The sequence below is a fragment of the Ovis aries genome, chromosome 8, assembly GCF_016772045.2.
Source record: "Ovis aries strain OAR_USU_Benz2616 breed Rambouillet chromosome 8, ARS-UI_Ramb_v3.0, whole genome shotgun sequence".
NCBI lineage: Eukaryota > Metazoa > Chordata > Mammalia > Artiodactyla > Bovidae > Ovis > Ovis aries.
This window is the reverse complement of record NC_056061.1, coordinates 19,719,673-19,742,799: the sequence shown is the minus strand read 5'-3', so window position 1 is coordinate 19,742,799 and position 23,127 is coordinate 19,719,673. Positions and strand designations below refer to the sequence as shown.

Genomic DNA, 23,127 nt, shown 5'->3' with positions numbered 1-23,127 from the left:
AGAATTCATAACAAATTATATTTCAGTTTCCAGCCTCAAAAGTAGACATTTCCATGTCTATTAGACCTGGAAAGATATGAATATTATATAAGAAACAACTTTTTTACTCTGCCCTCTAAATATAAAAGAAGATTTCTTATGATTTGGATTAGCACACAGCTGACAGGAGATTTTTAAATTTATTTTAAAAATAAACTTTTTCACTAGGTGAGGTCATTCAGGGATAAAGATTACCCCTCATGAGGTTGAAATCCACTAATATATCTTGCATGATTTCCAAACCAGCTGTTGACAACATTCTTAATATATGAAGGAATATAATTACAAACAGCTCTTCTTCAAATCTGTCTTTACATGTTCCTTTCAGCAAGTTCCCTCTAGAGTATCATGATTTACATCCATCTCCCATCCCCAACCTCAATCTCCTTCTTGTTGACCATGGTCTCTGGGACTCTGGGAAACTGAAAGGGGAAAATTCACACAAAATTATTGCTGACCTCTTTCTGTGGCATTCTTTAGAAAGAGCCTTCCTAAACATCTAAATCTGTATAAAGACTGAATCCAGAGGAAATAACAACTAGTTAATACATTAATGGTAGAAAGTATTGTCTCCTCAAAGTGTAGAGATAAGGCAATCCGCATACAACTATTGCCTATGTATCAGATATATAACCAGTACTCTTGCCTGGCAAATCCCTTGGACGGAGGAGCCTTGTAGGTTGCAGTCCATGGGGTCGCAAAGAGTCAGACATGACTGAGTGACTTCACTTTCACTTTTATGCATTGGAGAAGGAAATGGCAACCCAATCCAGGGCTCTTGCCTTGAGAATCCCAGGGACGGTGGAGCCTGATGGGCTGCCATCTCTGGGGTCACACAGAGTCGGACATGACTGAAGCAACTTAGCAGCAGCAACAGATAAATAAGCTGAAACACATGGGTCATAAGCTACAAAACTATCTATTCAGTAATGAGAGAAAAATAAAGGTGTGCTTCCAAAAAATAGAGAGTGAAAGCCAAGTGAAGTAATGATTTATTTATAATAAATAAGCATATTTAAACAGAATAGACTTGTGGCTGTGTTTCATAGATCTGTCCTTGTTTGTTTCAGTGCTTTGTTGCTTTGCCTAGGGTAGCCTGGTGAGAAACATCACACGTCTGGATTGGATTCAAGAAGAGTTTATAAACACCATCTATACCCACAAGCCTCAACAATCTTTGAAGTCATACAAATGCCCTACGATCTAAAGAACAGAAGCACAAAAAAATTTGTGAGGAAATTTCCAGTAGGCAAAATTGGTTACTGAATGTCTTCAATACAAAATTATGCATTGTTCAGAGCACAGTCTTCTAGGTTATCTGATTTAAGCCTATCATTGCCTTGAAGCTATTTTACAACTCTTATAAGTTGTAGAAAACTGATAATGAGGTAGAATAATCGCTAACTGACAATTCTTATTTATCCATACGAAATAAATTCTCACTAGTGGAGGTTTAGTTGACTTCCTTTCCCCATGAAGGAAAGGCATTTTGAAACCACTTGGAAATTCATTTCAGTATTCCTGATTTATAAATGTGTTTGTTCTTTGGATTATCTTTTGAATTAGCTATAACAGCTTTTCCAGTTCCCGCATTTAATTAATGAGTTAAATAAAATCTTTGACACATATTCACTTCATATTCATGAGTCATATTACTTTAAAAAAATTACCCTTTATAGATTTATGGAACAAAACATGCCACCACTTTCAGACTGAAGTCTTCAATTTTTACTGAAAATTAAATCTAGCCATTCAGTTCAGTTCAGTTCAGTTCAGTTGCTCAGTTGTGTCCAACTCTTTGAAACCCCATGAATTGCAGCACGCCAGGCCTCCCTGTCCATCACCAACTCCCAGACTTCACTCAAACTCATGTCCATGGAGTCGGTGATGCCATCCAGCCATCTCATCCTCTGTCATCCCCTTCTCCTCCTGCCCCTAATCCCTCCCAGCATCAGAGTCTTTTCCAATGAGTCAACTCTTGGCATGAGGTGGTCAAATTACTGGAGTTTCAGCTTCAGCATCATTCCTTCCAAAGAAATCCCAGGGCTGATCTCCTTCAGAATGGACTGGTTGGATCTCCTTGCAGTCCAAGGGACTCTCAAGAGTCTTCTCCAACACCACAGTTCAAAAGCATCAATTCTTTGGCGCTCAGCTTTCTTCACAGTCCAACTCTCACATCCATACATGACTACTGGAAAAACCATAGCCTTGACTAGATGGACCTTTGTTGGCAAAGTAATGTATCTGCTTTATTAGGTTAAATTTAAGTGAATTATATATTCCTGTTACATACTCCTGGAATAGGGCTCTCATATGAAAGTATTAATCACTACATATATGGACTGATAGTTCAAGGTTATTAAATGCACTGTTTTTCCACAGTAATCCTCATTTTTTAGGACTTCTGTCTGGAAAGCTTTCTAGAACAGCTCTTCTCCTGACCTAAGGAAAAACATGGATATAGCCATAGGAAATGTGAAGTCATTTGGTTTGCTTTGTGAATTATCACATACATCAAAGCTAAGATTGACAGCAACATTATTCTAAAAATAACTAACAGCTTAATGACAATGCAATGGCTACTATATTCAAACAATCTGACAATTTACATTGTAAGTAAATCACTGGACAGGGATGTGAGCTGCCCAGTTCTTTACCCAGAGGATGAGGACTAAAGTTCTGCAAGACTAAAGTTCTAATTTCAGGTAACCCCTCATCCCTGGAGGCTTCCCTGGTGACTCGGACGGTAATGCAGGAGACCTACCTGCAATGCCGTAGATCTGGGTTTGATCCCTGGGTCCCAAAGATCCCCTGGAAAAGGGAATGGCAACCCACTCCAGTATTCTTGCCTGGAGAATTCCATGGACTAGAGGAGCCTGGCAGGCTATAGTCCATGGAGGCCAGAAAGAGTCAGACATGACTGAACAACTAACATTTTCACTTTCCTCATCCCCACATACTCAGGCCCTGGACAAAGTTGAGAAGAAATTAGAGTATGTCTTTGCTATATTTTAGTTGTAAATTTCTGCTAACTCATTTTGACTACCTCAACAGTCAGTACTCTCTAACCTGGTCAAGCAAGCCAAATGAATTCATATTTGCTATGGCTATATCCCAGTTTTTCCTTAGTTCTGGAGCAGAGATGGTCTAGAAAACTTTCCAGGCAGAAGTCATAAAAAGTGAGGAAACTGTGGAAAAACAGTGCATTTAATAACCTACTGTCAGGAGAAGATTTTGAATAACTCTTTCACATTAAAATATTAATAATCTTACCTTTCCCAAGAGGAGCTTTATTTTATTTTATTTATTTTTTTGGAGCTTTATTTTAAAAGTGAATTGCAACCCCTGAGTTTACAGTCAACTGATCTTTGACATCACTTCATGGCAAACAGATGGGGAACCAGTGGAAACAGTGGCAGACTTTATATTTTTGGGCTCCAAAATCACTGCAGATGGTGACTGCAGCCCTGAAATTAAAAGACACTTACTCCTTGGAAGGAAAGTTATGACCAACCTAGATAGCATATTGAAAAGCAGAGACATTACTTTGCCAACAAAGGTCCATCTAGTCAAGGCTATGGTTTTTCCAGTGGTCATGTATGGATGTGAGAGTTGGACTGTGAAGAAGGCTGAGAGCCAAAGAATTGATGCGTTTGAACTGTGGTGTTGGAGAAGACTCTTGAGAGTCCCTTGGACTGCAAGGAGATCCAACCAGTCCATTCTAAAGGAGATCATCCTTGGGTGTTCTTTGGAGGGAATGATGTTAAGGCTGAAGCTCCAGTACTTTGGCCACCTCATGCGAAGAGTTGACTCATTGGAAAAGACTCTGATGCTGGGAGGGATTAGGGGCAGGAGGAGAAGGGGACGACAGAGGATGAGATGGCTGGATGGCATCACGGACTCGATGGACGTGAGTCTGAGTGAACTCTGGGAGTTGGTGATGGACAGGGAGGCCCGGTGTGCTGAGATTCATGGGGTCGCAAAGAGTTGGACACGACTGAGCAACTGAACTGAACTGAACTGATCTTTGACAAAGAGCAAAGGCAATAAATGGAGAAAGGATAGTCTTTTTCAGAAAATGGTGCTGAACAACAGGATGCTGCTACTGCTGCTAAGTCGCTTCAGTCGTGTCCGACTCTGTGCGACCCCATAGACAGCTGCCCACCAGGCTCCCCCGTCCCTGGGATTCTCCAGGCAAGAACACCGGAGTGGATTGCCATTTCCTTCTCCAATGCATGAAAGTGAAAAGTGAAAGGGAAGTCGCTCAGATGTGTCCAACTCTTAGCGACCCCACGGACTGCAGCCTACCAGGCTCCTCCGTCCATGGCATTTTCCAGGCAAGAGTACTGGAGTGGGGTGCCATCACCTTCTCCGAAACAAAAGAATATGCACATGCAAAATGTGAATCTAGATACAGACCTTAGAGCTCTCACAAAAATTAACGTAAAATGGGTCAAGATCTAAGTGTAACATGAAAAGTAAAAAACTCCTAGAAGATAACATCGGGGAAAAATCTATGTGACCTTGCGGTTGGGTGATGACTTTTTAGGTACCCCATCAAAAACATATTTCATCAGAGAAAAAATTTAAAAGTTGAACTTTGTTAAAAATTAAAAGTTCCGTCTTAAGAAAGACACTTTCAGAGAATCAAATATAAGCCATAGACTGGAAATATAAACCATAGCCCATACACATTTGATAAAGGACTTCTGTCCAAAATGTACAGAGAACTCTTAAAATTCAACAGTGAGAAACCAAACAACTCAATTTTTTAAATGGGCAACAGATTCAAACAGACATTTCACCAAAGAAGACAGAAATGGTAAATAAGAGTATGAAAATATGCTCAACATTGTATAGTACCAGGGAAATGCAAATTAAAATAATAATGAGATGCCACTCATTAGAATTTAAAGTCCTAAACAGTGATAACACTAAATGCAGTTGGAAGTCTCAATCATTGCTGATGAGAAAGCAAAACGACAAGTCATTTTGGAAGACAGTTTGGCAGTGTTTTATAGGCTAAATATACCATGTAACCTGGCAATTGTACTTCTAGATATTTATTCAACAAAAGTTGAAAATATGTCCACATGAAAACCTGCACACAAAAGCTTATAGAATCTTTATATTCATAATTGCCAAAAACCTGGAAACAATCACGTATCCTTGAATGAGTGAATGGATAAACCGTGGTATATCCATACAATGGAATAATCAGTGATAAGAAGAAATAAGCTTTTAAGCCATAGAAATAAGCTATCAAGGCATATGGATAAATCTTACATGCGCACTGTTATCAGAAAAGGTTATATACAATATAATCACAACTATATGACATTTTGGAAAAGGCAATACTGTGGAGACAGTGAAAAGAACAGTGGTTGAGAAGAGTTCAGCAACAGGGAGGAATAAATAAATGGAGCACAGAAGATTTTTAGGGTGGTCAGACTGTTTAATACTGCAGTGGTGGATTGCTGACACTATGTATTTGCCAAAACCCAGAGAACTGTTCAGAGATGCAAACCCTATTATAAACTATGTTGTCGCCAAGTTGTGCCCAACTCTCTTTTGACCCCATGGACTGTAGCCCACCAGGCCCCTCTAAAATTCCCCCATGGAATTTCCTAAGCGAGAATACTGGAGTAGATTGTCATTTCCTGCTCCAGGGGATCTTCCTGACTCAAGGACCGAACCCAAGTCTCCCATATTGCAGGCTCATTCTTTACTACTGAGCCAGCAGAGAAGCCCCATTATAAACTACAGACTTTAGTAAAAGTAATAGATCAGTATTGGCTCATCACTTACAAAGAATGTATCACACTAATGCAAGATGTTAATAGTAGGAAAAATTGTGTGCAGAGCTGGAATGAGAATGGGTATATTTTCTGTGCAGCTTTTCTGTAAACCGAAAGTTTCTCTAAAAACAAAATCTATTAAAAGAGAAATTCAAGCTGAGTAAAATGTGAATTATACTAGCTGTTCAAAAGTGTGAATCACTAGTTGTGAAATACTGACAGATGTTTTGGAATAAGCAATCCCCCATACATTGCCTCATTCACATGAAATAGAAGCAAGCATTCCTCCTATCAGTAATGGGACCTTCCTGAGTACCATAGAGTGATGCTATTCCCTTCTTTCTTCTCCAGATTCATTTTTTCCTGCTTCTGCCCCAGATTCATTGATGGGCAAATATTAGCATTGATTCATAAATCCTTATACATTTGCCACACTTTTTGCAAATAAAAGTTACTATCACTTGCATTCTGAACTCAAAACCCAGATTAAAAACTCTTCCCATTCCTCCAAGCTCACCAATCCTGTGGGTCCTCAACACAGTCGGCATTCGATTCCACCACTCTTCACTCTCCACTATAATATGTATTCTAGGAACATTTCCTAGCTCTGACCTTTTGGCTGTTGCTGTTCAGTTGCTAAGTCATGTCTGACTCTTTGCAACCCCATGGACTGCAGCACACCAGACTCCTCTGTCCTCCACTACCTCCCAGACTTTGCTCATATACGTATCCACTGAGTCAGTGATTCTATCTAACCATCCCATCCTTTGCTGTTCCCCTCTCCTTTTGCCTTCAATCTTTCCAAGCATCAGGGCCTTTTTCCAATAGCTTGGCTCTTTGCATCAGGTGGCCAAAGTATTAGAGCTTCAGCTTCAACATCAGTCCTTTCAGTGAATATTCAGGACTGATTTCCTTTAGGATTGACTGGTTTGATCTCTTGCAGCCCAAGAAACTCTCAAGAGTCTTCTCAAGTATTGCAATTTGAAAGCATCAGTTTCTTGGTGCTTAGACTTCTTTATGGTCCAACTCTCATATCCATACATGACTACTGGAAAAACCATAGCTTTGACTATATGGACCATTGTTGGCAAAGTGATGTCTCTGTTTTCTAATATGCTGTATAGGTTTATCATAGTTTTTCTTCCAAGGAGCAAGCATCTTTTAATTTTGTGACTATAAACACCATATTCATTGATTTTGAAGACTAAGAAAATAAAATCTGTCACTGCTTCCACTGTTTCCCCTTCTGTTTCCCGTGAAGTGATGGGACTGGATGCCATGATCTTCGTTTTTTGAATGTTGAATGTTAAGCCAGGTTTTTCACTCTTCTCTTTCACCCTCATCAATAGGCTCTTTAGTTCCTCTTCACTTTCTACCATTAGAGTGGTTCTTACTTTTGTATATATTTTGTATATATCTTTTTGGTTATTGCTCTGAATACTACTTGCCACTTGCCAACAAGGCTTAGAACTATTGAAGTCAAGTTGTTCAAAGACACAAATAGAATTTGTTTTTCATCATAGATTTAAATACTACACAAAGGTTATGAACAAGATGCTTACCCCACTTTATATACATTAAGAAATTAGAGATTCTAATCCATGTAAAAAAGTTTTAAAACACATATCTTTTCAAGCACACTTTTCATACATCTTCCACTGGATTCTTAAAGTAACTAATCTGACTCTACTCTTAAAAATACTCACATAAAACTATCCAGAGATTTGAGATTAGTAGAATTAATAAGGGCTCTAAGTGTTTAACATATTAGAATTCTTAGATACTAGTCACATGGTTTACCTTGCTCAGTTCAGTTCACTTCAGTCGCTCAGCCGTGTCCAACTCTTTGCGACCCCATGAATCCCAGCATGCCAGGCCTCCATGTCCATCACCAACTCCCGGAGTTCACTCAGACTCACGTCCATCAGTCAGTGATGCCATCCAGCCATCTCATCCTCTGTCGTCCCCTTCTCCTCCTGCCCCCAATCCCTCCCAGCACTAGAGTCTTTTCCAATGAGTCAACTCTTCGCATGAGGTGGCCAAAGTACTGGAGTTTCAGCTTTAGCATCATTCCTTCCAAAGAAATCCCAGGGCTGGTCTCCTTCAGAATGGACTGGTTGGATCTCCTTGCAGTCCAAGGGACTCTCAAGAGTCTTTTCCAACACCACAGTTCAAACGCATCAATTCTTTGGTGCTCAGCCTTCTTCACAGTCCAACTCTCACATCCATACATGACCACTGGAAACACCATAGCCTTGACTAGACGGACCTTAGTTGGCAAAGTAATATCTATGCTTCTGAATATGCTATCTAGGTTGGTCATAACTTTCCTTCCAAGGAGTAAGTGTCTTTTAATTTCATGGCTGCAATCACCATATGCAGTGACTTTGGAGCCCCCCAAAATAAAGTCTGACACTGTTTCCACTGTTTCCCCATCTATTCCCCACTGTTTCCACTATTTCCCATGAAGTGATGGGACCAGCTGCCATGATCTTTGTTTTCTGAATGTTGAGCTTTAAGCCAACTTTTTCACTCTCCTCTTTCATTTACCTTGCTACTCGAATAAAAATAGGATATCTGTGAATTAAAATTATTCAACTGCTATCAATAGTTTGTTATAAGAAATCTGTCAATACTCTATCTGATAATAACCTTTATATAGAGGAAAACAACAGAATGGGAAAGACTAGAGATCTCTTCAAGAAAATTAGAGATACCAAGGGAACATTTCATGCAAAGATGGGCTCAATAAAGGACAAGTGGTATGGACCTAACAGAAGCAGAAGCTATTAAGAAGTGGGAAGAATACACAGAACTGTACAAAAAAGATCTTCATGACCCGGATAATCATGATGGTGTGATCACTCACCTAGAGCCAGACATCCTGGAATGTGAAGTCAAGTGGGCCTTAGAAAGCATCACTATGAACAAAGCTAGTGGAGGTGATGGAATTCCAGTGGACCTATTTCAAATCCTGAAAGATGATGCTGGGAAAGTGCAGCACTCAATATGCCAGCAAATTTGGAAAACTCAGCAGTGGCCACAGGACTGGAAAAGGTCAGTTTTCATTCCAGTTTCAAAGAAAGGCAATGCCAAAGAATGCTCAAACTACTGCACAATTGCACTCATCTCACATGCTAGTAAAGTAATGCTCAACATTCTCCAAGCCAGGCTTCAGCAATACGTGAACCGTGAACTTCCTGATATTCAAGCTGGTTTTAGAAAAGGCAGAGGAAACAGAGATCAAATTGCCAACATCTGCTGGATCATGGAAAAAGCAAGAGCGTTCCAGAAAAACATTTCTGCTTTATTGACTTATGCCAAAGCCTTTGACTGTGTGGATCACAAGAAACTGTGGAAAATTCTGAAAGAGATGGGAATACCAGACCACCTGGCCTGCCTCTTGAGAAACCTATATGCAGGTCAGGAAGCAACAGTTAGAAGTGGACATGTAACAACAGATTGGTTCCAAATAGGAAAAGGAGTATGTCAGGGTTGTATATTGTCACCCTGCTTATTTAACTTCTATGCAGAGTACATCATGAGAAATGCTGAACTGGAAGAAACACAAGCTGGAATCAAGATTGCCTGGAGAAATATCAATAACCTCAGATATGCAGATGACACCACCCTTATGGCAGAAAGTGAAGAGGAACTAAAAAGCCTCTTGATGAAAGTGAAAGTGGAGAGTGAAAAAGGTGGCTTAAAGCTCAACATTCAGAAAACGAAGATCATGGCATCTGGTCCCATCACTTCATGGAAATAGATCACTGCAGATGGTGATTGCAGCCATGAAATTAAAAGATGCTTACTCCTTGAAAGAAAGTTATGATCAACCTAAATAGCATATTGAAAAGCAGAGACATTACTTGCCAACAAAGGTCTGTCTAGTCAAGGCTATGGTTTTTCCAGTGATCATGTATGGATGTGAAAGTTGGACTGTGAAGAAGGCTGAGTGCCGAAGAATTGATGCTTTTGAACTGTGGTGTTGGAGAAGACTCTTGAGAGTCCCTTGGACTGCAAAGAGATCCAACCAGTCCATTCTGAAGGAGACCAGCCCTGGGATTTCTTTGGAAGGAATGATGCTGAAGCTGAAACTCCAGCACTTTGGCCACCTCATGTGAACAGCTGACTCATTGGAAAAGACTCTGATGCTGGGAGGGATTAGGGGCAGGAGAAGGGGACGACAGAGGATGAGATGGCTGGATGGCATCACTGACTCGATGGACGTGAGTCTGAGTGAACTCCAGGAGTTGGTGATGGACAGGGAGGCCTGGCGTGCTGAGTCACAAAGAGTCGGACACGACTGAGGGACTGATCTGAACTGATTATCTATTACTGTTTAGTCACTCCAATGCTAAAGGAATAACTTCATTAATTTAGGAAGTTCATTTACTTTATTAATATTCAAACACTTATGGAAGAATAATAAAAGACTGACAGTACTCCAATGAAGAATGGTTATCTGTTATTGAAGAAATACTCAAAGCAAATATCTTAGAACACAACTCTTATTTCCAGTGAAAACCATGTTTATTGAATGTGTACCAGGTATTAAACCACTATGAGGCATAGAAGGATAAGGAAAATATGGTTAGACAAAATGCCATCTGAAATGAACTTTGAAGAGTATAAATGGGAGGAAATTCATTTTATATGAGAAAGAAGCATTGACTGGTTTTTTTTTTTTTTTTTTTTTAGCAGAGCTGAATGTCCACATTGATCAATGTATGTGACCAATATATTTTGACCAGATTAGGGAAATAGAAAAACTTAAAAAATGGGATGAAGAAAAAACAAAAAAAAGCTTAAATGTCAAGGATTTCCTTAGACAATGAGAATCACTGAAGGTTTTTGAGAGCCTGATTAAGACTGCCATTTTGACGATTCAGAAGCAGATATGCAGGATATATTTTAAGGGGCAGGAACTTAGTGAAGTAAATATGCTACTGAAATAGTTTAGGAAGGAAGGAACTTTTGTGTAGTGATAGCACTTCTTATTAGTGTAAGACCCAAGTCTAGAATAACTGCACCCTACGTCACTAGAGCAAACAACTAGGGCAGATCAAAAGTAACAAAGGACAACACCCCTGCAAACAACATTTTAACCAAGAAGGGATGGTGGAGCACCCGCTATCAGGCTGGATTTGTCTAAAACCTGAGGCTGAGACTCTGTACCCTCCATGTAGGGGGCCTGGGTTTGATCCCTGGTCAGGGAACTAGACCCCACATGCTGCAACTAAAAAGACTGAAGCTCCTATGTACTGCAACTAAGACTGGTGTAGCCAAATAATTTTTTTTTTTAAACACTGGTGGTTAAACTGTCTTATAAAGATTTCTGCTTCCAATAAACGCAAACTAAAATTCAGATCAACCCTCCCTACAAATAACAATTAGAGAATGCTGGGGAAAATTCTAGTTGAAGGCATCAGAGAGGTAATGGTGCAGTTAAAAAAATATTACAGGTTTAAGATCCAGTACAAGGAAGAAACAAAAAAGTTTACCCTGGGGTTTGGGGCTATTTTTCCTTTAGGAATATTTGCCATTTCTGGAAGAAGTAACTCAAAGAGAAACTGGACAGAGCTTTCCTTATATTTAGGGATCCAGGATATGGGTCAGCAAAATTCTACAAATAATAAATAAATTTGGCTTTGAGAGTCATAGTCTCCTACAACTATTCAATTCTGCAAGTTTAGCTTAGAAGTAGCTTAGGCAATAGGTAAACAAATGGACATGACTGTGTTCCAATGAAACTTTATTTCCAAATACCAAGTGGTAGGCTAGATTTGGCCTGTTGGTTATTGCTCACCTTATCATTGGACTCGAAAGTGAAAATTGGACTCCACAGCTGTTTTAGGAAGGGAAGCACTGTTAAGTGCCCTTTACTTTGAGTTGGGGTTTTGCTAGGTGAGCCAGATACAGGGCGGAGTCTCCCAAGGGCTCAAAACCCTTGCTCTAAATCAACTGAAGCCCTGAGTTGATTAGGCTGATTAGTGCCCCTAGTCCTACCAGAAGCAAATTTAAATCCTGTCTGGAGTAAGATCACATTATCTAGAGCCTTAAATATTTTCATATAAAATATTCAGCTCTGAAAAAAAAAAAAAACCCAGCTATATGAGAACAAAAGAGTTTATTTTAAAAATGAAGAGAAACAACAGATAGTAGAAACGAACTGACTGAGGACACAGATAAGGGGCTTTAAAATATTTATGCTTAATTTGCTGAAGAAATCAGTGAAAAAATTGCTAATGTTGAAAGAAAACTAAAAATTCTAAGGAAGAACCAAATGGAAGTTTTAGCACTGGAAAATACAAAACCTGATATTGGCAACTCTACGGTTGGATTTCACAGATAATTAAATACAGCCCAAAGGAGAAATGGTCAGTTAGAAGGTCTATCACAAGAGAACATTAAGACTGAAGAGAACAGAAGAGTAGTAAAGATCATAAGACACACAGTGGGTAAAAGAGAAGATGCACGTAACTGGAGGCACGGTGACAGGGAAAAGAGGAAGCCGGACCAAAACCAGTATGCAGAGGAATACGCCTGAGAAATTTTTAAAGTCATGAAAGGTACCAAGTCACAGACTTAAACTACTTTGCTGAGAAGGGATGCCAGCTGTTACTATACGCTTCAATGACTATTCTCCAGACTTGTGCATATATACATAGATGGAATTGCATTCACTATTTAAGTTGACATTTTGCTCCTCTTTTAAGACCTTGAATTTGTCCTTACAAAACCTCCACAGCTGGCTTAATGCCCAATGAGATTGTTATCCTCCAGGAACACTGGGGCTAGGAAACAACTATGTCCAATCCTGTGGCCTGAACCCACAGAAGGGCAGAGAGAGGACAGACACAGGAGAGATTAGCAACAGGCCCAAGGGACAGAGGAAAATGTAAGTAGGGTTTATTATCACTTTACATGTCCCATTAAAAGCCCCACAGCTTCCAAGGATGACCTATGCTATAAAAACCACTTCTTTCCCCTTTGAAATCATTCTTCCTTCCTGGGGCTAACAACAGGTATTTGCACGTCTCTGGAGATTAGTATGTCCTACAGGCTTATTAAACACAAAGTCTAATAAGACAACATGCCTGCTCTCAAAGAGTTCAAAGTATGATGAGCTCGTTATGCTGTTCAGAAACAATGGCATAAAAGATTAGTGTCAAGAAGGATGAAACCAAGAGCTTCACATCAAGTGTGGATACTCATGGAACACAGATGGGAGCACGACAAAGGACAATGCTCACCCCAGAGGGGAGAGAAACAAAAGTACCTCTGGTATACAAAGGAAGTCTGATACACCATCACACTGTTGTCTATGAAATGTTACTCTATCTTCCCCAAAGTATTAACATATATTAGATAATCAATTAAAACCTGAGGTTAAGAAAGAATGCTGTTTTTCAACTCCAGGTAGAGAACTCTTACTGACACATCCTGGGCTACACCCAGCTTTTGATTATTATGGATAAAACCACTGTGAACATTCATTTACAAGTCTCTTTTTAGATGAATGTTTGTATTTATCTCAAGTAAACATCTAGACTGGAATTTCCAGGTCACAGAGTAGGATAGGTGTATGTTTCATTAAAACTTCTATTATAAAGGAATCTATGGAGATTGTGAAGTGAGACTATGTTTAAGTAAAAACAGGTGGCTGAAATGGGAAGCTGTTTTTTCTTTTTGTGATCACACTGAAATTATCAGGGAGAGCAGTTTTATTTGAACATTAAAGAAATCTTTGTCACAATTTCAGTCCTCAAATGGGAATCTCCCTAAATCAAGGAGACCATCTTAACTGACATGATGTTAGAGTGCTATTTATTTGTAAACGATTTGCTCTACTGGATCCACATGCCATCATTTTGCACCAACACTAAGACCATATTTACTCCTCTTTTAAACTGAGTCCTCTGTATTTCTACACAGAAAGACTGGTTGGTTGGGAAACTGGCCTAAAAAGGAAGCTCAAAGTACTGGCAAAATCATTGGGATTAACCCCATCAAAAGCCTTTGCTGACTCCATTGAAACTTTATTTTTAAAAGCAGATCAAAATAATCACGTTTTCTTATAAAGCAGAAGACTCTTCACTAATAACCTTGGAAATACTCAAGGACTTTATCTATTCTGTTTTTATTTCCAAGTCATTTGCTACAACCTATGGGGTCTGTAATGCATGCTTCTTTTTCCTGTTAACTGAATTAGATGCCTCATTAAAAACTCTTGACAGCAATGCCAAGTTAACTGGACTAGAAACCGACGCTGCCAGTCCAAATGTTAACCAGAAGGCAACATTAAGGCACATATGATTTAGAACAAGGACGCAGGGCGCCATCAATCTGAGAGCCTCTGCAGAGCAATCTTTTAACAAGGTCTTATTTGTATATGTTTCAGAAAGGTTTTAATCTCTGATTAGAAGGGAGGAAATAAAAAAGATTTACCTTGCCAATCTTTCAGCAATATAAAAAACTGAAATCTGATTTTGTCTGTTGGAAAAGTAGAGAAGACTCTTGATTGAAATAAGAATTTTAGAAATTCAAAGTAGAGATACAGTTCTATGAGCTGAAATGCATAGCCATGCCTTGTATTTATGCCATCAGAAAAATCTCAGTGCCCTTTAAGGAAAAGACCTGACAAAACACTTTGCAATGACTGAAAAGAAACCCTCAGACAGACATAGGAGGCAGAAGTAGCCCTGTTCTAGTAAGATTTTTTTCTTGCATAAAGAAAACTTTGAAAGAGTCAAGCCAGCATATTATTGTCATTGAGAATTCAGAGTGTGAAATTTCAAATACATTTTATATCAACATTAGGCACTTGGTAGACATAAATCTTTTATAAAAAATTTATTTCTCTGTTAATACAAATTCCAACATCAACAAACAATAGTCCAGTGGAAAAATACTTAGCCATTAACATTGAAAACTTTTTAAAATTTAATAAATAGAACTTTGGCATTCAAAATTCTAGCTGTAAACCCTATTAAAAAACAAAAACCAAAAACAACCCCTTTACAAAAAAAGAGGCAAGGATAATAATCAGAAGGCATAAGCCAACCAGTGGCTTCACATTCTTTTTACAATAACTGTATTTCAATTAAGTCATGACTATCGTATTTACACATGAGGTATTCTGAGTGGTTCAAAAACTGAACCTAGTTTATAAAAACCACCAGTCATAGTGACTGATGGTATACTCTGCTGTGCTTTTAATGTAACCACCTAGCACCTTACTACTTCTTGTCATCACACCAATGTGATGCTGAATTTTATGTTTATGTACTTAAATAACTATTTATACAATATATATATATACACACACATACACACAAATGACTACATTCCAAAGGAGTTTCCTGCTCACTAAACAGAGAAAAGGTTGGACTCCAAAGACATGTTATTTGATAACTCCCTTTATGTTTATTAAGGTATCTACCTAGCAACGAAAACTGCTCCTTGCTTTAAACAAAAATCCTTAATCAAGTCTATCTACAGAAAAACAAGGTGCAATAATCACCAACATTCTTACAGCTCATGTAAATAGAAATGAATGCTTACTGCAGGCAAAAAGGCACAAAAGGTTCTTCATGTATGCAGTTGCAACAGTGTTGTTAATGACATTGATTTGAAACTACATTCTTAATATACTCAATGCTTCTTTTAAATAAGATAAAAATCCAAATATCCAAAACCTTTCCCTCTTCATGATTAAATGCAGGTTATTATTATAGAGCAATTTCCAGCATGACATTTTGGGGTGAAGCTAGAAATTTTATGTTTTGTGAACACTGGAAAAAAAACTGTCAAAAATGGAAACAAAATGAATTAACTTTGGCTCTGAGACCTTTAGCTACTGGCAGTTTCAAATGACATTGTCTGAGTAAGCATGGTTATGAGAATTGCTTATTTCTGTAATTACGTATCTACAATGATACAAAGCTGCATAAGAGAATGCCAAAATCCAAAGATGTGCCTGAGCTGAACTACATGATGTAAAAATATAGTCCAAGTTCTCAGCTACTATATTGTTCAATGAACTATTACTGACATTGAAAGAACATTCTCCTAATAAAGTAGTTCCTTTAAAAATGCCATCTAAGATAACCCTATTAATAAGTCTTGAACTATGACAAAATTTCTAATCTCATTAGTCATTCATTATTGTACATTATTGTGGAAATGTACAATATCCATTTTACCAACACTTTTCACCCCTTGAGATTGTCTCAAACAAGCTATTGAAAGAAGTCTAATTCAGCTTAATAAATTGTCATGACCAAAACAAATGTCACTAATATAAAATATGGTTAACACTGAATACTGATTCCTATTTCAAACACAAAAAGGGGCCACACTTATTGGGGAAAAAAAAAAGAAACAAACTCAGGCAAGGCTTACCTAAGTCAATACTTAAGCAAATTTCAAATAGATTTACTTTAAAACTTAGATTAATTTTCACCTCAGATAGATAATCACTGTAATAACTTCTAAGAATATCCTACGTCAAACTAGGACACGACACTATAGAGTTTCTACTTGTCCACCTTACCTAGTCTAACAGTAAAATCTTTGTTTTTAAAGAGATATCATTATTCTTACTATTCTAACATAAAAGGTTGTCTTGGAGAAGGGAATTTTCTGAAAAATCAAAATTAAATACTGACAAATTAGACTACTAATAGCTTTATTTCCCCCCAAATTCCCTCCAAGGCTGTCTGCTTATTATCTAGGACCCTTTACAAAACCCAGACTCAAAGAGATTAACTGTCTGTAATTCAAGGTTATACTTAAACTATTTCATCTTAATTCTCCTTTTCATGGAGGGGATACATTTTCGAAACTGAAATATATCAGCAGTAGTTAGTTAATTTTCTGTTAGGTTAAAATTTTTTACCCCAAGATATGTGAATTAAGTCAAATTTTTTGAGTTTTAGAAAACTTACTTTTTAAAAATATAAATTATTTTATCACAACAAAGGTGGGAAACAAAGTATCTACAGTGGTCAAAACAAATGACCAAAAGTTTGTTTAAACAACACTAATAACCATAAAACTCCCAAACATATACATTTTAGTAAGGACCTAGTGATCCAAATCAGTGATTATGTATTTGCCCATTATCACTATCATTTTAGGGTACCTTTATTTTCAAAATTGTGGAGGTTGAGGGTGGGGGGAGGGGATTCTATTCAAAGAGAATGTAAAACTGTGTGCCACACCTATGGATTATCTATTTAGATGCTAATTATCTACTTTACTGTAAATGGCCATTTTTATAGATATTAATTTTTACAAGGCAGAATTCTTTGTATCAGATTTTTGGTATAAATTTACTACTCCTTGATTGTCTTCAAACCACCAACACTCAAAAACAGATGAACATCTTAGAAAGCCAAATTTTTGCTAGTGACCAAGTCCCTCCTTTTTAGCTTAAGGACCATGGGAAGCAGAATCCCTACAATGCACTGATTTCTTAGTGTCCAGATCCTAAGACACTGAATGGCAGGGAGGACCCAGGCACTGAACAGAAGGGAAGGCGGATGTCCTTACGATGTATTGTAACTGATTGCTGGAATGTGACTATTGAGTAACTGTCGAGAGCTGTCTATAAGTCAGATTCTGAGCTGAATGTCTTCCTGGGTAGTTTCTTTGAAGGTCTATCCCAAATATGTTTTCACTGCTGAAATTATTCAGGAGCATATTTTTCTAGGAGCAGCCTTTATACCATTAATATAAGTCTGGCAAGAAAACAGACATGTGATCTGCTCTTGCCCCAAACAATATTCTCCAGCTTGATTTTCATCCCTGGTTCCTTCTACCTATTATTTGTCTTGACCTAACTGAGACCTGGGGCTGTATCAAGAGATAAATCAAAACCAATGTGTGAAGGACAATGATTGCCACAACTAAGTACGTTCAACAGAATGTACTAAATGCTCTGAAGGTAATCAAATATATACTCTTTCCAAGATACAACTAAAATAGGGAAATACTCATTTGGAAGTTTAAATGATTGCATGTCTATTAAAAAAAAAATCAGTGTTATTTCATAGTGATATCCTAAACCCCAGAACAACAACTAACCTGGGCAAGTTTATATTCTATGAAGAACCCTGTTTTTAATGTACTTTACCTAATAAAAGGAATTTCAGTATCACTTAGGTTTAGACTTTGTTTTATGCTAGTGATAATTCAGATATAAAGAATACAGGTTGATTTTTTCTTAAAGTGGTTTCAACTTCAAAACAGATACAAAACTGTTAAAAATGTAAACATTTGAGATTTGGATAAATAAGTTATTGTTCCAGAGTCATTTTGTTCATTTTACAATAATGATCTGAGGCCTTAGGTTTGCATTAATTGTATATGGCTTTGTTTACACTGATATATATATATATATAAAATCTATAAATAAAAATTGTAAATAATTAGGGACATGTTAAAATTAGTTCAGATTATGTTAAATCGCCTTGTAATACATAAATTATAATGCTAATGGGATTAACCATCACATCGGTATTCCACACCTCTTAGATGATTCACAATCACTCTGGAAAAATCGCTGACCTATCTACAGTACGAAAATCAACCCAACCCCACAACCTCACCGTCTCAGCACAGCGACTGTTCAAAACACAAAAGGTTTTGCTGCTGTACAACTGTTACAACACTTGCCTGGCGTGGGAACTCTTGCTGAGCCAACGCTTGAAAACCCCAAGTACAACACAAGGTTCTCCATAAAGAAAAAAAAAGAAGCACAAAAATATAGTGTGTGCCCTTCTCAGAAGCTTTGCTTTGATCTTAGAAATCCTTATAATTTTGTAAATAAGTACACGTGCACACACACACACACAATTATGTGATTAAAAGAAATTCTATCCCTTTATCTGAAGGGCACTCTTCACAGCTTGGTCCTACAATCAGTAGTTTGAGAATACAGGTGTTTTTTTTTTTCTTGTACATTTTATCATATTTTTCAAATGGCAATTTAATTTTTTTTGCCTGATTAGATAAGCCCCTTAGAAACTTTCTCACATCCCAATTCTTCTGCAACAGAACAAATCCACAGAAAAAAACCTACGCAGCAAGACACACGTCACTTGCAACTTTCTATCATGGCTCCTGAAGAGAAACATGAAGAGCGTAGCACAGCAGCACTCCGCAGTGGGCCGGGACTGCTGTGGGCCCAACACTGGTCACTGGGTGACACAGTTGTCTCCCATGTCCTGAGCGTAGCGGTCTGATATTGTGGTCCGTAATTCATCTATGTCCCTCCGTAACTGGCATACGTCTGACAGTTTTTTAGTGAGTGCTTCTGGGCTGTGGTCATTCTCAGTTTCTTCAGCTGAACAGTTCATTGCTGTGGATATAGAACATGGAGAAAATTTCACATTTTTTGGTAACAAAGGCATTTTAGGATTTTTACCTAATTATCATTGGAAATATAATGCTATACACTCAATACAGGTCAAGCTCAGGTTTAAATTTTGCATTACAGTAAACGGATCTTATCTATTTGGTCCTTTTAAAATTTTGCTAGTGAAAATGCATAAATTCACAGTGATACACACAAATTCAATAGATTTAATGGATGACAATATTCCCAGAGTAAAAAGGAACATGCTAATAGCTCTCTTCAAACCCAACTAGAGACAAAAATCTGAAAATCTTTTGGATGGTAAGGGGCACTATCTTATATTTTTACAGACTGCAAAGTATTAAGAATTGAGTGTGTGTGTGTGAGTGTGTGTGTGTGTGTGTGTGTGTGTGTGTGTGTATGCTGGGATTCCAAACATCTGAATTCCAAACGATTGAATCAGGCTGAGAGCCACCTGCCCAATGGCTAAATCACTGAGGGTAATGGCTGAGTTCAGAATCAGATAACATATTATTTTAACAAATGCTAATTTAACTGTTTTATTTTTCATGATCCATGATCTAGACACTGTACTGAGTGCTGAGGTCAGCAAAGTAATGCACCTGGTGGCTTATTCTTAATGATTTACATACTTTTCATAAACAAGCAAACTCAGTCAGGTGTCCTAGGTAACCTCCCACGACACAAAGGCTACAGTAACATCAGGAAGAGAACAAGATGGCCTAACTGGAGAGGGGCCAGGCTCTCTGAAGAGGCCGAGGAAGCAGAATGAACACAGGTATACAGAAACAGAAAGCAGAACAGTCTGATATAAACTGAGAAACATCAAGAAAACCAGTCACCAGCTCTAAAACGGGTGAGCCTAAGCTATGAGACAGAGGAGTGTCAAGAAGCGAGACTAGAGAGGTGGGTGGGAGCCACGTTGGTGTCTGCTTGAAGGGGCGTCTGAGGAAATCCGAACTACGGGTTAAACGATGGCTCTGGCAGCAACGTAAAAGATGGATCGGGGGCTCTCCAGGACCTGAGGGTTCTTTGGAAGGAGAGTGTGAGCAAGGGAGCGGGCGAGCTCCTAGGAGGTGTGGGTGCAGGGAGAGAGGGAAGGCAGCGGTGACAACGCTGGGGAACAGCGGATTCTGGCCGGAGCCACAGCAAGGGAGCTCACAGTGGCAACCTGCCGTCCTAAGCACTCTCTCAAGTCTGGCCCACTTGGTGAGGACTTCTGTCTCCTGGCCCAACCTTGTCAGGCAAGCTGGGATCTACGAGTGGAAAGGTGACCAAGCCCAAAGAGGAGAAAGACGCTTCTAAGGAGATTAGGCCCTGAGCCTTTGGAATGGGAGCACTGACTCCAAGACCCTAGACTGCCAGAGGACTAACCCTGGGAGTATCAAATAGTGAGAACTCACATGAAGGAAACCACTTGAATACAAGACCCGGCATCACCCAACCACCAGTAGCATCCTGTGCAGGACACCTCATCTAAACAGCAAACAAAACTACAAACCCAATCATCAGCAGACAGGATCACCACCTCAGTCAGCCTTACCCATCAGAGGAAAAACAAATAAACAAAAACGCACACTAATCTCACCCTATATGAAGCTTACACTAACCACCGGACCAACCTCAGGAGGGCAGAAACCAAAGAAAGAAAGAATTCAACCTTGAAGCCTGGAAAAAGGAGACCTCAGACACAGTAAGTTAAAAAAAAAAAGTGAAAAGGCAGAGAAATACTACACAAATGAAGAAACAAACTAGAAACTCAGAAGTCTGAAGAAATGAAGAGGAGATGGGCAAACTACCTGAAAAAGAACTCAGAGTGATAGTAGAGATTATCAAAAACCGTGAAAACAAAATGGAGAAAATGTAACAAGAATCAATCAACAAAGACCTAGAAGAATTAAACATTAAACATGCAGAGACAAACAACACAATTACTGAAATTAAAAATTCTCTAGAAGGAATCAATAGCAGAATATCTGAAGCAGAAGAACGAAATCAGTGAGCTGGAAGATAAAATGGTGGAAATAACGTCTAAAGAGCAGAATAAAATAAAAAGAATGAAAAGAACTGAGGACAGTCTCAGAGACTTCTGGGACAATATCGAAAGCACCAACATTCAAATTATAGGGATCGAGAAGAAGAAGAGAATAAGAAAGGGTATGAGAAAATTTTTGAAGAGATTATACTTGAAAATTTCCCCAACATGGAAAAGGAAATAGTCAATCAAGTTCAAGAGGCACAAAGAGTCCCACACAGGATAAACCCAAGGAGAAACACGCCAAGACACATACTAATCAAACTAACAAAGACTAAAAACAAAGAAAGAATATTAAAGGCAGCAAGGGAGAAGCAACAAGTAAAATACAAGGGAAACCCCATATACTTAACAGCTAATCTTTCAGCAGAAACTCTGCAGCCAGAAGGGAATGGCAGGACATATTTAAAGTACTAAAAGGGAAAGATTTACAGCCAAGATTACAGTACCCAGCAAGGATCTCATTCAAAATTGATGGACAAATAGAAAGCTTTTCAGGCAAGCAAAAGTTAAGAGAATTCAGTACCATCAAACCAGCTATACAACAAATGTTAAAAGGACTTATATAGTCAAGAAATACAAGAGAAGAAAAAAGATCTATAAAATCAACCCCAAACAAGAAAAATGGCAACAGGAACATATATATCAATAATTACTTTAAATGTAAATGGATTAAATGCTCCAACCAAAAGACACAGACTGGTTGAATAGATACAAAAACAAGACCCATATATATGCTGTCTACAACAAACCTACTTCAGACCCAAAGACATATAGACTGAAAGTGAGAGGATGGAAAAATATATTCCATGCAAATGGGAAGCAAGAGAAAGCTGGAGTAGCAATCCTCATATCAGACAAAACAGACCTTAAAATAAAGAATATTACAAGAGATAAGGAAGGACACTACATAGTGATCAAGGGACCAATCCAAGAGGAAGACATAACAATTATAAATATCTGTGCACCCAACATAGAAGCACCTTAATACATAAGACAAACACTAACAGACATAAAAGGAGAAACTGACAGTAACACAGTAATAGTAGGAGACTTTAACATCCCACTCACACCAATGGACAGATCATCAAAACAGAAAATTAATAAGGAAGGCCAAGTCTAAAATGATACATTAGATGAGATGGATCTCACTGACATCTTCAGGACATTCCATCCAAATGCAGAAGAATACACCTTCTTCTCAAGTGCACATGAAACATTCACCAGGATAGACCACATCTTGGGTCACAAATCAAACCTTAGTAAATTAAAGAAAACTGAAATTGTATCAAGCATCTTCTCTGACCACAATGCTACGAGACTAGATATCAATTACAAGAAAAAAACACTGTAAGAAACACAAACACATGGAGATTAAACAATGTGTTTCTAAACCAACAGGTTACTGAAGAACTCAGAAGGGAAATCAAAAAATTTCTAGAAACAAATGACAATGAAAACACGACAACTCAAAACCTATGGGATGCAGCAAAAGCAGTCCTAAGAGGGACGTTTATAGCAATACAATCCTAACCCAAGAAGCAAGGAACACAAATAGACAACCTAACTTTGTACCTAAAACAACTGGGAAAAAAAACCCAAAAAACCCCAAAATTAAGTCATAAAGATCCAAGCAGAAATAAATGAAAAAGAAATGAAAGAAACAATAGTAAAGATTAATAAAACTAAAAGCTGGTTCTTCAAGAAGATAAACAAAATTGATAAGCCTTTAGCCAGACTCATCAAGAAAAAAAGAGAAGACTGAACTAGGAAGAAATAGAAATTATGAACAACCCAATTACAACCACTGAAATTGAAGCTGTGAACGAAAATCTCCCAAAAAACAAAAGCCCAGGGTCAGACAGCTT

General features: G+C 38.2%; 1 protein-coding gene across 3 annotated transcripts in view; it reads right to left on the bottom strand.

The window, feature by feature from the left end:
• Positions 1 to 14,678: 14,678 nt before the first annotated feature.
• CEP85L (centrosomal protein 85 like) overlaps positions 14,679 to 23,127 on the bottom strand; it is a 144,599-nt gene continuing 136,150 nt past the window's right edge. For 2 of the 3 annotated variants that reach the window (XM_015097328.3, XM_027972343.3), the window contains one exon: positions 14,679 to 19,206. In XM_015097328.3, the coding sequence (XP_014952814.2) occupies positions 19,043 to 19,206 (164 nt within the window). In that variant the 3' untranslated portion in view covers positions 14,679 to 19,042. The remainder of the gene's footprint in view (positions 19,207 to 23,127) is intronic. The other variant, XR_009601598.1, reaches the window with a different exon arrangement.